The following is a 15442-nucleotide window of genomic DNA, read 5'->3' as shown; positions in this document are numbered from 1 at the left end:
GATTTTCATTTGTCACAACTGACAATGCTACTGTTTTTGACCAGTGCCACATTACTCCTCTTTCTAACTTCTATGCATATACTTTTGAACGTTTTCTAATGGGACATGACTTTGTCACACAGTATTCAATAAATATGTTGCTATATGTGACTCAGAGGTGTCATTATCTGTCCTGTATCCATAGTCATTCTCCACTGAGAATGACTATTGCATTGAACTAAGTGGTAATGTAAAGTGTGATGTAAAAACAAAATAGCAATATTCAAATGATATTCCCCTCAAAATATTTCACATCAGCTTTCCTCAAAAAAATTAGTTAGTATGTGCTTGTTAATATCAATTTAGATGATGTAAATGTGTACCATGATTAGGGTTGGGTACCTTTCGCATCTGAACCAATACCACTACCAATACCGGTACCTGGAATTTGGTTCCCGGTACCCAACGGTACTTTTCCTCTGTAATTACAAAAAAATGATTTCAGTTGTAAAAATAATTCCAAACCTATTTACTCAGAACAGTATGTTATTTATTTAGAATATAGAACATGCGTGCGTGCGTGTGTGTGTGTGTGTGTGTGTGTGTGTGTGTGTGTGTGTGTGTGTCGGACCTCTGCTCTCTGTCAACATGCAGAGAGGACAGATAAGCTTGCGCTTACTCTCAGGTACCGAAATTTGGCACCGTTTGATTTTACGTGAACCAATACTCTGTAGTACCGACGTGATTCGGTCGGTACCAGTAAAAGTACCGGGTTCGGTACCCAACCCTAATCATGATATCTTCATATATGATTTCATCACAATATGATTCCACTGAAAGAGGATAAACTATTATTTGGAATTATCGCCCAGGCCTATCCACTGATATCAGTCTGTATGAGATACACTAAAAAGGTAGCATTTCTATTCCTACATTGAACACCAGCCAGTTTCACTGCCACAAGAGAGATTTTAGAAATGCACCTTTAAAACAGATGGCCAGGACTGTTTATCAAAAGAAATGTATTTACAGTACAGGAGTCAATCGATTGGTACAATGGGGAAGTGCCACACTGAATTCTAGGCTTCTGTCCAATTTTTAATCTTTAGATTTCTTCCATTGAGACAGTAAAAACTCAGAGAGATCCAGCAGTAACTAGAATAAGAATAGGTCATGGTTTCGTTGTGTGCTTTCACCAGTAATTATGCAGTAGGGTGTGTTGGGTCATTTCCCACTTCAATAAAACTTGCCTTCACACTCAGTATGCACACACACTCATACAACTTATGTCATTACAAAGTCAATATGTTTGGACCCTCTCCCACTTTTTGCACATTAGAGCAGTTTATGGGACTCTTTTCTAATAGAAGTGAAGCAATTTGTGTGGTCTAGGCTTTAGAGCACATACCTTGCCAGCTTGCAATGAATAGTCAGCATTGGCCCAAAGTGCGCCATGTTTTATGAAAGCTGACAGCTGCTTGTGGAGACCTGCCTATGTGTATACATCAGTGATATCTCACTGTGCAGCCGGGCAATATTCGTTATCCCTTGGCCCATTCAGACAAAGAGAAAGTCTCCTATTCTAATGAAATAATGATAGTTGCCGTTCCCAGGGAAACATTTGTTATGTTTATGGACACAGATGAAGTAACAGCGTACGGTCGGACTAAGGGAATCTAACATTAAGTCAATGAAATGGTTTTGTACTCTTGTGGCTTGCATTTCCTAATTGAATCACCTTATTCATTGTGGTATCATATAGGCAATATTTGACTATACAGCTCGACTGAAACCAGGGTTAATAACATTCAGCTGTATTTGCTTGACAGATATTTCACATGAAAATGGAGAAAGTATCTCTAAAATAATTTTAAACAATAAATGACTGAGTATCATATATTAAAAGTACTTAGTAAAATGTACTTCTGATTGCTTCTGATTGTTTCTCTGATCTTGTGGTTCTTTTCGTATCCCATTGTTTTGCTAAGAAATTTGTTGCCTTGGTATGCTTGATTAAATCACTGTTAACAACAGTGAATGGTGCCCAGCTAATCAGCTAAATACCACCCCTTCGCTTGTAAGAGGGACCATGAACTCGATTATATTCTACTTGGTAAAATGCAATACTGAAACTTCTCACCTTTCTTTCTAAATGATTTGTTTAACATGCATATTATTAATTTCAAGTAGTCATATTTTGCAGCGTGTGGTCTGTCCATCAATCAGGGAGAATATTTGCTTTACTGTCTATAAATATCAGTTTGGCAATTTGTAGGCAGTTTGTATTTGTGCAATGCTTTTTAAATCCATTTACAAGGGCCTTGTGAGGCCACACATGTAAGACAGAGACTAAGAAGGAAAGTGAGTGTGTATGTATGTGTGTCTGTATGCATTTGTTTGAAAGAGAGCGAGGGTAGTCTGTGCAGCATTTCTGAAGCATAGCAGATCAATAGCTAGTTCCCTAATGCCTGCCCCCCCATAGAGTTCAGTACCCCTTCCTCATCCATTTTTCTAGCTCCTATTTTTTTCTCCCTGCCTCTACCTTCCTGTCACCGCTATGCTCATAATGTAGCATGTAATTAATTCAATTAAATCACTGATAATATAGCCTATCCTCATACTGGGTCCATTATTTTGCATACACATTCGGCTTTTTACCAGGGATTCTTTAAATTATTGGGATATTAATTAATGCATAACAGATTGTTTAAATAAGACATTATCCTTACTTCACCGTACATATTAGCAGTCACACAAACAAACGCTGGCCCCAGCTTCAGACAGAACTATAGTAAGCCCAGATGAGGACGTTGAGAAATGTACTTTAAGGCTCTCGTCCAGCAGAGCACTCCCTGTTGGTTTGTCTCATTAAATGGAAAGTTTAATCTAGCAGATGAAGCAATTAGCTTCTGAACTGCCTTTAAAAAAAAATTTTAAATAAAGAGAGAGAGGAAGAGACAGAGAGAGTGAAACAAGCAGTGAATTGCCTTCAGTTAACTGTTCTCTCTGCAAGGCCATAGGGAATCTTTTGGCATTGTGCATGAATGCCATTTACAGCAAGCTTTCCTTTTATCCTTCCTTCCTTTTGTCCTTCTTTCTTTCCTTAATAAAGCAAGGGAAATAATAAGGGACGTACAGAAATAAAGATCAGGAAAGAAGGCCCTTCCTTCCTTCATTCATTTTCTTCCTTATGCCCTTCCTTACTACAAAAAATGCCTGTAAATCACAGCAAAAGTACCTCAAAAGTTTAGCTTTGCATGAGGGTTTTAATCTCTAGCTCCCTTTCAAGCATTTCAGCAATGCAGCTTGTGGTCAACCTCCTCCTGCAACTGTCATTGCTGTAAATAGCCCTAAAGTCTTTTCCTGGTTATTTGAATCAAGTTAAAAAAATAAATTAAAAAAAGTGACAAGAGACACCAGAGTTCTGCTTTGTAAATTAACCGGTATACAGGGAAAGGTTATACGAAGGTGGTGGTTTCATTGTTAGGTTCTGTCATGCCTTTAGATCCAAGAATATGTCATTATGACTGCATCAGAGAGTCACTACATCATACCTTGCGTCACATCTGTCATATCCCTCTCTTGTGTATCACATCTATCACTGATGTTTGACAAATTATATTCAGTATTTCTCCTCTGTCTGCCTATTTGTTTCGTTGTCCTTTTCGTTAGTCTGCATCAGCCGCACACAAGCACACCCTATCTCTGGCTGGATGTTTGGGGGTTCTGTGTCCATGTGAATTTGCCATTTTCCTCTGAGATACTGCTGTGAAAGGGTCCCTTGACCAGAAACCCACAGGAAAAGACACTGACTGTCACTGCACGCATGAAAATGCATTACACAACGCATACTCTACACCACCTGTTCTTTTCGTTCACTTATGTACGTACACAGCTCCCTCTCCGCTCTATTTTCCTGCCCTAATTTAGTTGATGGCTTTTGGTCTGCCAGTGGCTGCTTCCCAACTGTGACAGCACCTGTACAGAGCCTCTCTGCTGGGCTGACTGACTGTGTAACTGACTGCTCAGCTTTTTTTCCTGAAGAGGCATCCAGGAAGTTGGGAGTTTTAAGGGCCGCTCTGATGGGATGGGTATGTAGGGAAGCAGCATGTAATCATACTTGTGTATCAGTTGTGCGTGGGATCTTTTTCTTGAGGATAAGGAACCTTAAAAAGGTTGAGGAAATCCCCCCAAAGAGAAGACATTTTGGATGTCCCAAATGGAATTTGTATTTCATTCAGGTTGGGTTAAGGTATGTACACAAATAAGTGCTATTGGTAGGTCTTAGAAAATCAAATGAACAAACTTGTCTGCATTTGTTCATTTTCTCTCGTGTCAAACACACACACACACACACACACACACACACACACACACACACACACACACACACACACACATAATGATCTCTATAATTTCTCTCCTCACTGCCTCCTTGGGAGAGGGAGAAAGCACCTGCATACTTGTCTTGGCAGTGCAGGAGTGTGAGGAGAGCCTGGCATGACAGAGCCGGATGTTCTTGCATGATTAAGTGGGCCACACATGTATAAGTGCATGGAGCAGTTGGAGACAACAGAGTGTCCTCTAAAGTCAATTTCCCCTTCTGGCATCTTAGAATCTGTCTTAGAATCAAGAAACTGATATGAGGAAAGTAGTGTGTACAGTCTACTGCCTGTTAAAACTATACTGTGTGTTAGGGTGTGAATCAGCAGGTACGACAAAACTATGTGCTTTTGTCTCTGAGCAGTGCCACCAAAACAAATGTATGTGCATTCAATGTAATAGATTCAGATTCTGTGGCTGGGACCAATAATGACTAATGATCGGTACAGATTTAGTTATTACTTTTTCAGAATTTGCATCAGTGATCATTGAGTTGCTGATGTTCTGTTTGTCTCGCCTCCAGAACGGTCAGCTGCAGCAGAGATTGGATAATGTCCAGAGAGACTTCATTGTCTTCAACAGAGAAAAGTAAGGAACCTCCATTACCTGCCCAACATGTTCTCCACAACCAATACAGTACATCTCATTGTGAAATAACTGGTTTACTTTCAGGAAACACAACTGTTTTAATTGTTTAAAGAACTAGAAATAAAGCTTATTTTTCAAATTAAAGACTATATAAAATAAATATTTAATGAATACTTTGTTCGGTATGGTTAATAAATGTTCTGTAGTTTTTAGACTGTAGCCAGGCCTAGATTTAAAGTATAAAAAACAGGTTTGGTTTGCTGGCTCAAGCATGTAAAATGGTCTAAAAGTACAATAATGTGGCTGATTGTGGCAGAATGTATGTGGGTGTGTGATTAAGGCAGAAACACAGAAGCTGGTAGACAGCCGGGTCCCCCATGATGGAAATGAGATGTTTCTTGAAGTAAATCTAAAAACGGACTAAGCTCGACAAGCTCGCATTACATCCCCCACCAGCAGGAGCGATCATTGGTCCGTTGTGGCGCAGTACATTCTGGTAGTTGGGTTTCTACCGTTTGAGCTAAAGGGACATCACATCTTCTTTTCTCTGGTCACGTAGCACCAATTCTTTAAATGTTTGCACCATTCTACTACATAGACAGAAAAAATAAATACTTTTTTAACAATACACAGATAGGATAAATGTCATGGTAAATTGATAAAACGTCAGTAAAAACAGCTAACTTTGGCCATCACAAGTCTATGGGAAAGGTAAAATAATAAAATTTTAGCCACAATCTTTGACCATCACAGGCCAAAGGTTAAGGTAAACTGATAAATTGTCAATAACGTGTTCTAATGGGGCGCCCGGATAGCTGACAGGTAGAACTAGAGGTTTACTAGAGGTTGACTCCTCGACGCAGCGGGCCCAGGTTCGACTCCGACCTGCAGCCCTTTGCTGCAGGTCATTTCCCCTTTCATTTCTTCAGCTGTCCTGTCAATAAAGGCCTACAAATGCCCAAAAAATAACATGTTCTAATGATGATGTTCTTTACTCAACAGGTCAAAGAAAGAAGTGGTGGAGTCCTCTGAGTTGTCCATGAGTGAGAAGAACAAGGCAATAGAGGATGGACAGAACAACAATGTTGAACCGGCGGCTTACTTATCAGGATAGGTCTCATGACCGCAGATCCTTACCTAGTCCCTTATCACTTGCCCCTGCCCACAGCTTGTAGATCAGCAATTTACACCCAGACACCTATTGTTCTATCAGCACAGGCACTCAGATCCGTTCTTCAATGTTCCTGCACCACTACATCGCCTATACAAACACAAAAGCAGTATGCACTTGTGCTTCACCGTTCACTTACAAAAACAACATCAAGAGCTCCAGAACTGCAGGAGTGAACTTGACTCTGAGAGCAGCAGCCATGCCAGACTGAGGCTTTTCGCTTTCTTGTCACAAGAGAAAAGACTCTCAGCAGAGTGTCATTCATATCATGCTCCCTTACATCACTCTGGTGCTCTAAGGTCTGCTCAACCTCTACTCTGGGCAGCGTGCTGAAGTGAAAAGGAAGTCTGCCAAAAAGGAGACAATGCCACACCTGCTCAGCTGTAATAGGAAATAAAGTGACGTGGTCAGCTATGGCTCAAAGCTTTCTGTACTGCTGCTGTTTTGGGCAGGACACTCAGATTTTTAATCTCAGCGATGCATTTTCTGGTTGATTAGTTATTTAAATATAACAATGGCTCACCAGTGCAACATGGGAATGGACTTAACAAGAATTGGCATAAGGAGTTGGGTTAGCAACACATATTGAAAAACAAACACTTGGGTGGACGGCTTGAGATTTGAGCATGACACTAAGAGTACAATACATTAAAATGGAGAGTAAGGCAAAATGAGACCTTTGTTTTTAAGACAGCAACCACAGATTCCTCTAAGATAGAAAATTAAGAGCTGAACTGTAGGCTTGCGCGTGAATGGGTCACTTTATCATAGCAGCAAAAACATTGTTGTAGTGGTCATTATGCTTAGCTTTGCTAGTCAAGCTAACAAAGATGGTAGGATTGCAACATTTGGTTCATGCCCCAGCTCCATCAGCTGCAGATATAGGCAAAACGTGTTTTCTTCACTTGCGTATGCTTTAAGTTACTATTGAAAAAAATGATTGAAAATTTGAAATGCACTTAACAAACAATTGTTTTAAGGTTAACCTTTAATGTCCATTCATGACCGTGGAAGCTTATATGAAGTTGCTTAGTTAAGGCCAACGGGAGCGGTTGAAAGCTCCGGGCACAACAAGTAAGTGGTCCTTCTGATGAAGGTTTTTTTGTCAAACTAGTTTTCCTTTAAAACACTTGACACTGATTTGGACTAACCTTTCCCTCAATCTGCAAATGACCTACAGGGTCTTCAAAAAAAGGTTTATAGCTATGAAAACTTAGAAAAGGGTAGATGTTATAGGTTTTGCACTGAACCTTGCTTTGCACATGCTTCTTCATCAACTGTAGCATTTATACACAGAGAGACATACAAAATCTAAAGCTGTGAGTGACTACTTATTCCCGTAGGGATGGTTTAATAGACAAGGATTAATAGGCTGAGTCCTATATAAGATTTATTTTTCAGTTACTGTCTGCATTCAAACTTATTTTTGTCAAATATGTTATGTCCTTCCTCTATTGTGTTGAATACAACCAATTACATGTGCCACCAGATAAGTCTGTAAATTTGTATTCGCAATTAATTGCTCCCATAGAAGAATACGTTCTGCAACAACATTCTTATACAGATGGTATTCAACAGTAATTCAGCACCAGCTGGATAACACATTGGGAAAACAAAAAACAAATAAACAACCACAGGCCATGCAATACTCCTTGTTCATTCGATTTAAGATTTACTGTAAGAAACCACACCTGCCTCTGAAGATGCAGAGGGATGCCTTACACCAGGGGTCAGCAACCTTAGACATGCGTGCCACCATTAGCATGCGGTAGCTCAACCAATGGCACACTTGCAATAAGTGTGCCCTTGGTTGAGCTACCGCAATGGCACACTTGCAATAAGTATGCAAGAGTGTGTTTTGGAAATGTTCCAATCCACATCCTAAATGACCATCACAGCCATTGGCATGCAGGAGCACATCCTGGTAATTGCAGTAGTTTAATTGACTTTTTCCCCATCCGCATTCTGCGAAGACCCGCCCCTCTGATTGGCTAGTACTCATTGCCTTCTTTACAGAATGCGGCACAAAGGGGGAAAAAAACTGCCTGAGCGAGCTCGGTAAATGACGGCAGGCTTAATGCTGATATGGCACACTGATTAAGAAGAACATTTTAAAATGACACCTCATAATAAAAAGGTTGCCGACCCCTGCCTTACACCAGAATTATGGCACACAGCTAGTTTGTTTAAACTATAAACGTAGGTAGTACAAACCTAAGCTTTTTTTCAAAATCATTAAGTAAATGTGTAGTCATTCTACTGACCTTGATCTTATCTATCTGCAATACGACTCAATCCTTTCAAGTCTACGATACTTGTTATTATATATAAAACATATTTCACTCTATTCAATTCATTACTGTTGGCACTTTTCTATTGAAAATTGGTACAATATTTTGACTCAACTTTGTGTTGTTGTTGTTGTTATTGTTGTTGTCATGATGTAATTTTACAGATACAAAAGTGGTTTCCTGTATAAGTTGTAAGATATATTGGGATAGTTAAACTGATGGAGTGATTATTGAATGATATGATAATTAGCGAATGATTAGTGAATTATATTTGTGTATGATTATCTTACTTTGTTCATACAATAGGAGCACCAGATGGGTTGGGTTAATTGCGATAATTATCTGTTGTGGCAGATTCAACCATTCCAAAATGTTAACATACAAAATAATAATTGACAAATAATATTTGACCCAGGTAACACCACTTTTCAACAAAACTTACCTGCCTAAAAGAAATTATTTAGTCTGGAAACAGATTTGTTCCACAGCTGTTAATTTCATCATATTAAGGTTTTGTTGTCCTTCAGTAGTCACTGTGTGTATATTGTATTTAAATGTGATGGAGTTGCAAACTATTAAGGTGTGCCTTAAATGACTTTCTTTTTCTGAACAAATCTGCCTATGCCTTGTGCTTTATTTCACTTTGTGTCTTTCCGAATCGCCATATTTCATTGAATAAGGATTGTAAGTAAAATGGGACAGAGAATGGCTTTGGTAATAAAAGCTTTTTTTTTCAAAATCAAGAATAGTGAAGGGATTTAAAGGGGGAAAGGGCGTTAATCATGCTAAAAGGTCTTTGGATTTAGATATGTACGTGTAGGTTGCTCTCCACTATTCTAAATATACAGTAATGCTGCCCCCCAATGTTAACTGACGAGTGGTACAGTTACTAACCTGGAGGGGTGGAGGGACTTTAATATGTAAAGATATAACTGAGACACAAGGACAAACATTGAAGATATTTTAAATACAAGAGAAGAAATGGAAACAAAAAGAATTCTTTATTTCTAACTTCAGTGGCTGCTGTTTATCTTTACATGAACAGGGTCAAGTGTTAGAATTCTCTCTTTACTCTATCCCCCTCTCCCTCTCTCTCTCTCTCTCTCTCTTTTCCAATGTGTCTCAGGGCTTTCCTTGATAATGCACCATCATCATCAGACATGCACCATTTGTTTTCCCTATTCTCTCTCTCACCCACACACACATCCACAGTTACCAGATTTGTGTTGACCACTGTCTTAGGTCATCTAGAAAGCACCGTTCCTTCTCTCCCCCATAGTGGGCTGAGCTGAGGCAGCACATTCCCACACTAATGGCTGATCTGAGAGGGATTTTCAGTTGATAAGTGCTTCCCCAATCTGTTCGGAATCACCACAGATAGAAGCAGCAAACCTCGGTATATTACATAAATGTTGAAAATATACTGTACCTATTCGCTGTATACACACACCCACACAAACACGCTAGCTCTGGCTTATTTAAAAAAAAAAGGAAAGGACTGGAAAACAACTAATCTATATTATCCTCTCCAGAAATGTCTTTGCATTACAGTCATACACTTTCTCATTTTGTAAGCTACAACACCAACAAGCAACCAACACAAACCCTGTTTAGATTGAGGTTGCTGAGTCATCTCTTGTTCCAGACATCTGCATTATACTCTCTTCATCTCTGTCACTATGATGTCATGAGACATTGACTCACCATTAAACAATGCATGAGGGACTTTGCAGCAGTTTTATTGCTTGACCTCACAGTGATGGCGAGTGTAGGCCTATGTAACCCCTACTAGGAAACACAATGGGACTGAGTGGATACTTTAGTCATCCTGTCAGTTAGACCACACAGTGAGAGAGTCTTTTGTTAAATTATGTTCATCATACCTTTATGCCAAATGTACACAGTTTGGACCATAGCATCCAATTACAAATACGATCAGAGACCGTGATGCAGGTACAGCTCTGATTACTGTAAATGACAGAAAAGGAAAGGTAGATATGCGACTTACATTTACATTAAACTGCTGGAGTTTTGAGTAATGTTGCCCCAGAATGTGAGGCAAACACAGGCTCATCTTGTAGGCTAAGTTCACTGTAACTTCTTTTTACAGTTTCTTCTTTTACAATTTCTTCCTGCAATATTGACAAAAAACATCTAAATGTCAATATGTTTATGTAAAGCTACTGTACTTTACGCCCCAAGGAAATTAGCATGATACTGTTGTTAACTAAGGCTACAGTAAACTGTAGCTGCTTCACAATAAGCCTTACAAAGTCAGTGCATGCATTAACCACACATTTAACTGCTATTCGATAGAGTTGATTAAAAAAAAAACATTGATTATCTACAATTACTGTTCAGCTAGTTAGAACTACAGCAATCAATCATTATATCATATTAACTGTGAATGACTGTTGAATATCAAACTTCAAACTAACTTCAGCAGCCAGCCAAACTATCTCCCTCTGTTGCCCAAGCAGTTCTTAAAGGTTTCCTCATTGTTTGCCATATATACTGTATATATACTGACAGTATATATCTATGATTGTTTGCTTGAATGTTTCCGTTGCCAACTAAAAACAATAATAATCTCGCAATATGAATGACAAATTACCTTAAAATGGAACTCCTCTATTGGTGGGAATTCCGCTAGCTCGTTAGCAGGTGTGTGCTAGCTAAATGTTAGTAGTGCCACCATGTTGCCATAGCTAATATGTATTAGCTAGCTAGCTAACACTTGCAAAAACAAGCTAACGTGTTAGCTTTTTATCAGGATTGTCGTAGGCTATGTATCACAATCCTGGAGGGCTACCCCTAGGAGAAGCCCCCAGGCGCTAATTAAGTTGCTTATTGAACAAACAGTCAGGAAGGTAAAAATAAGGGCATCAGTTAGGACCATTTTCGCAGGTAACTTGAGTGCAGATGCTCTACTTCTACACTCTAGAGCAGTTTAGGCTGCTCAGTGCTGCCCCTGGTCATAATATGGATTGCATCAAAATAGGAGCATTCACGACATGTCATGGGCCTTGAGTTGTTAATCCAGTGATAGGAAATAGTTTATTTTCCATAGGCCTAAAGACTCAATATTTGTCTTAGCATGAAGTATTTTATTTTTTACTAGGCTATTAGAATTGTTACAGATCTGACATCTGATATGTCTGTGAGAGTCACCCTAATTGGGAAACCCTGTGCCTTGTGGCTGTGACAGGTCAAGTCTTGATGCTGGTGTTAATCAAACGTCATCAATTGTTGCTTATATTATGCATGTTGCTTATTTAACTTTTAACCTCTTAACTCTGTCTGAATTGTTCACACAATCAGACACAGCCATGGCTCACTGTCATGGCAGTATACACTATTAAAGGAGATATAGTGCCCAATAAAGTGAAAAATGTAGGCTCATAAGAACATAAAATATGGTTTTAAGTAATTTTGGTCTATTGAGAAATCAGTAGTAATTATTTTTATACAAATTATAGGAGACTCAGCATGTAAAGTTCATCTGCATTAATGTTGTCAAAAATACATGGTGTATGCACTCTAATTTACGGTGCAAATTCTATAAAAAATCTTAAATGTAATGCCCGTAAGTTTAGTTCTCTTTCCATTCATTGATACAGACTATTCATATAAACTGTAATTTTCTTATGTCCACCCTGAGTGCATACTTCTTGTTGTTAAATTGAATAATGTAAATAAGATATTTCAGGCAGTCAGTTGCAACTCATGTTTATTCAGGAAACAAATCATACCTCCACAACACACCTTATTTTTGACCTGCCATTTCTGGGTTTTGATACAACAGTAAAAAAGAAACAACATAAAAACAATACCAAAGGTTGTCAAACTAACATAAATACAACAAACCACCACTTGTGCCTGCCTCAGCGTCTGCCCCACCACTGCCAAATAAAAAACACATCTCCTTCCCACCCTCCCCCACAGTGGGACAGTGACAAAATAAAAGCTTCCCTTACTGCACCACAATCCTCTGCCTTATCAGAAAAGAGCAGACGTAAAAAAAAAAAAAAAGTGCTCAAAGGCGCCCCAACACAATCAGTTCTATCAGAGTGTCTCAGGTAAACTAACTTAGGCCCATAGTTATATTCAGGCTTATGTTGAATTAGTATTGGTCAAGATTGCATTAGAGGGCTATGTTAAAAATGACAAGAGAATGATGGTCTTCCTCTTGTCCTAAAATGAGGGCCCAGTCTGTCAGGAATGAAAAAGTAAAGCAGGAGGTGAAGTGCTGTTATCTGAAAGCAGGTGTTTGTTACTTATTCATTTAATTGCATCTGGTTTTCTTTGTTGCCCTCAATTGCAAAGAGCATCATTACAAGTTATGGTTGAGCTACAAGGGACAGTTAAGTATATTCGTAGTACTTCTAGTGAACAGGATATTTTTTTTAATCTTATTTCCTCCGTTTTCCTTTTCAAGATTATTTCAGGGTGACAGAAGCAGCCAATAAGCTAGAAGCAAATGCAAAGGACAAGTTTCTTTTCAAATGTTTTTTTTTTTTTCTATACAGACAAGATGGAGCGCAGGAAATAAAAACTCATATAAACCTTTTGGTGATAGAATTGCAAAAACCCTTTCTAAAATTAAAATTATGTATTCTTTTGTCTTCGCAAAATCTTTTCTTAAGCAGGTGTGTCTGTCTTCCTGTTTTTTAACATCAGTAATTATTCAGTCAATACATCACGACGGATGGTATTCATCAAGCACTTTAGAGGAGGGTGGGCAAGAGGATCATGGATCACATCACCCATGTTATTGTGGCCTATGCAGCTCCATGTCCAACAGCACTCCTGCTCTGAGACTTGATGAATACCTTTTACTTGGTCCAGTAAACCCAAACACGCTGCAACATCATTCACAAAGCTACATTACATCTAACTTATATACAATGCCACCTAGAGCTAATCAACGGTACTGCATGATAATACATGGCTAATGTGGGATCTAGTGTTATGTTTTGCTGACTATGGAGAAAGCAGGCTACTGAAAAGGGGGTGACATTGAAAGCCAAACAGGATGAAAGAACCATTGCATCATACTGAGAAAAGCGGACTCCATTTTCCTTTGAGAACACGGTTTGTTTACTTTCTTGGTTGAATGTGATGGTATGCTGTTTTACTCCAAAGCACAAAGTGAACATGTTTTCACTGTATTTGTGGTGTATTCTATACTGAGATGAAGTGAGGCTAAAGACTGGTCATGTGTATTGTGCTTGGGTGGTAACATCTAGTAGCAATGCCGAACCACTTCAATACAACTTCAACAGGAAAATGGATACTGTTCTCATCTGAGCAAGGTAGCATTGTGACAGGTAAGGCATGAGGATTCAGTGTTTTGCTCTTTTAACTTTTAACTAATCATGGTCCTCTGCATCTGCTCCTCCCTCTCTCCCCCCTCCCTCCCACCCTCTATCCTGCACTCTGGCTGCTGTCGTTTTCTGGTCGCATCCCCTCGTCTTCCTGCTGTTTAACTGAGGGTTGTGATGTTGGAACGACCACCAGGGGGCACTACAATACGCCGGCCAGCAGGCCTGATGGGGATGTCATCTGGGGTGGGGGGACCTGAACAGAGAGAAAAGGAGAGAAAGATAAAGCAAGGTACATGTAAAAAGAGCAAACAGCATGTACTGTAAGGCAGCAGGGAGAAATAACAAGTAGGGGAAAAGAAAAAGAACAACAAATTGAAAACCAGGGCAAAAACAGAATTATAGAGAAGTTTAAGACTGGTTTATACTCACGCTGGTCTGAGGACAAATGAACACAAAGAAAATCTGTAAAAATGGCCTGTAACAATATGATTTAAAATTCAAGAAAATTCAAATAAATAAATGCTAATAGTGCAGTGCAGCACACTCCATGTGTGAACCCTCCACTGGACAAATTAAGTGAATGTAATGTTTATGACAATGTGTGAAGCACATGCATAAAAGTGTTGAGCTTAAAAAATGGTCTAGCATTTACTTTACTTTAAGTTATCCCTGCTCCTAAAACCAGAATCTGTCCCATCGGTCAATCTTTTTAGACTTACTTTACACAGAACAGCTTTTATGCTGTCATTGCACACAAATAATTGTTGTCATACACTCACATTATTACTTTCCAGGCACTAGAGGTTTCTCAAGACACATTATTATTGTCTATGATGTATGGTATGTGTCACTGAGATGACCATGGTCTGGATGAGCGCTGCTGAAACGTTAACAAAAGAAGCTAAAGTTTGACATAAAACATGGTGTTTCTAAAGGATGAGCCAGGGCGTCTGCTGCAACAAATTATCAGCAAGTATATACTATAGATGGAAAGTACAATGATGTCAGACTATGATACATTGTATATAAGCAAACAATCCTTCCCAGCTCATTCCAGACAAAGTAAATCAACTCTGCAGGTGGTGGCCCTGAAAAAACTAAAATAGACTGGCTCATTCTAATAGGACACACGCGTATGCACACATACAAGAAAACAAAGCCTGGGAAACCAGGAGCAGCCTTACTCCCCTCTAAATTCATGTACTCAAATGTGGAAATTCTTTCCAGCGAAGGTCATCGTCTTTTTTCATCGATGAGGTATCATACATAGCTTGTAAAGGTTCCTCAATACAGCCAAAGGCTAAACATCAGTATGTGGACTTTCAAAATGAGTCATCCACCATTACAAAATTCTACATGCATTCACAAAGACAGCCAATACCACGGTGAGTCCAGCTGTGTTCTGTCCAGGTGAAAAGAGGTTGCTCTCATTGATTTACTGTACGTGGGCACATTCCATCTGTCAGGGAGGACAGAATGACTGGCTACAATAATAGCTATGGTTGCTCGGTTTGATTATAAAACAGTGGAAACACTGACGATCTGGTTCACAATTTGACCATGTGTAGAATATGTCACTGTTTGGTAGTCTGACAAAAACAATTTCTCACCATTTGTTTTCTGAATCAGAGCTAATCCTATGCTGACCTTACATATGGGCACAATCAGACTGTCAACTCTGATCCTGATACTGCATAATGGAA

The 15442-nt window shown here is 39.1% G+C and overlaps 2 protein-coding genes across 3 annotated transcripts in view; one reads left to right on the top strand and one right to left on the bottom strand.

Annotated features, from left to right (window-relative positions):
* The window catches only part of stk32a (serine/threonine kinase 32A), a 74403-nt gene extending 65377 nt beyond the window's left edge, over positions 1-9026 (top strand). The window contains exons 13-14 of the mRNA XM_078266535.1: positions 4886-4950; positions 5953-9026. Coding sequence (XP_078122661.1) covers positions 4886-4950; positions 5953-6064 — 177 coding nt within the window. The 3' untranslated portion in view covers positions 6065-9026. The remainder of the gene's footprint in view (positions 1-4885; positions 4951-5952) is intronic.
* A 4810-nt stretch (positions 9027-13836) lies between these two features.
* dpysl3 (dihydropyrimidinase like 3) overlaps positions 13837-15442 on the bottom strand; it is a 34550-nt gene continuing 32944 nt past the window's right edge. For both annotated transcript variants that reach the window (XM_078266029.1, XM_078266031.1), the window contains exon 14: positions 13837-13992. In XM_078266029.1, the coding sequence (XP_078122155.1) occupies positions 13898-13992 (95 nt within the window). In that variant the 3' untranslated portion in view covers positions 13837-13897. The remainder of the gene's footprint in view (positions 13993-15442) is intronic.

The sequence above is a fragment of the Sander vitreus genome, chromosome 13 (assembly GCF_031162955.1).
Source record: "Sander vitreus isolate 19-12246 chromosome 13, sanVit1, whole genome shotgun sequence".
Lineage (NCBI taxonomy): Eukaryota > Metazoa > Chordata > Actinopteri > Perciformes > Percidae > Sander > Sander vitreus.
This window is presented reverse-complemented; position numbering and strand designations above follow the sequence as displayed.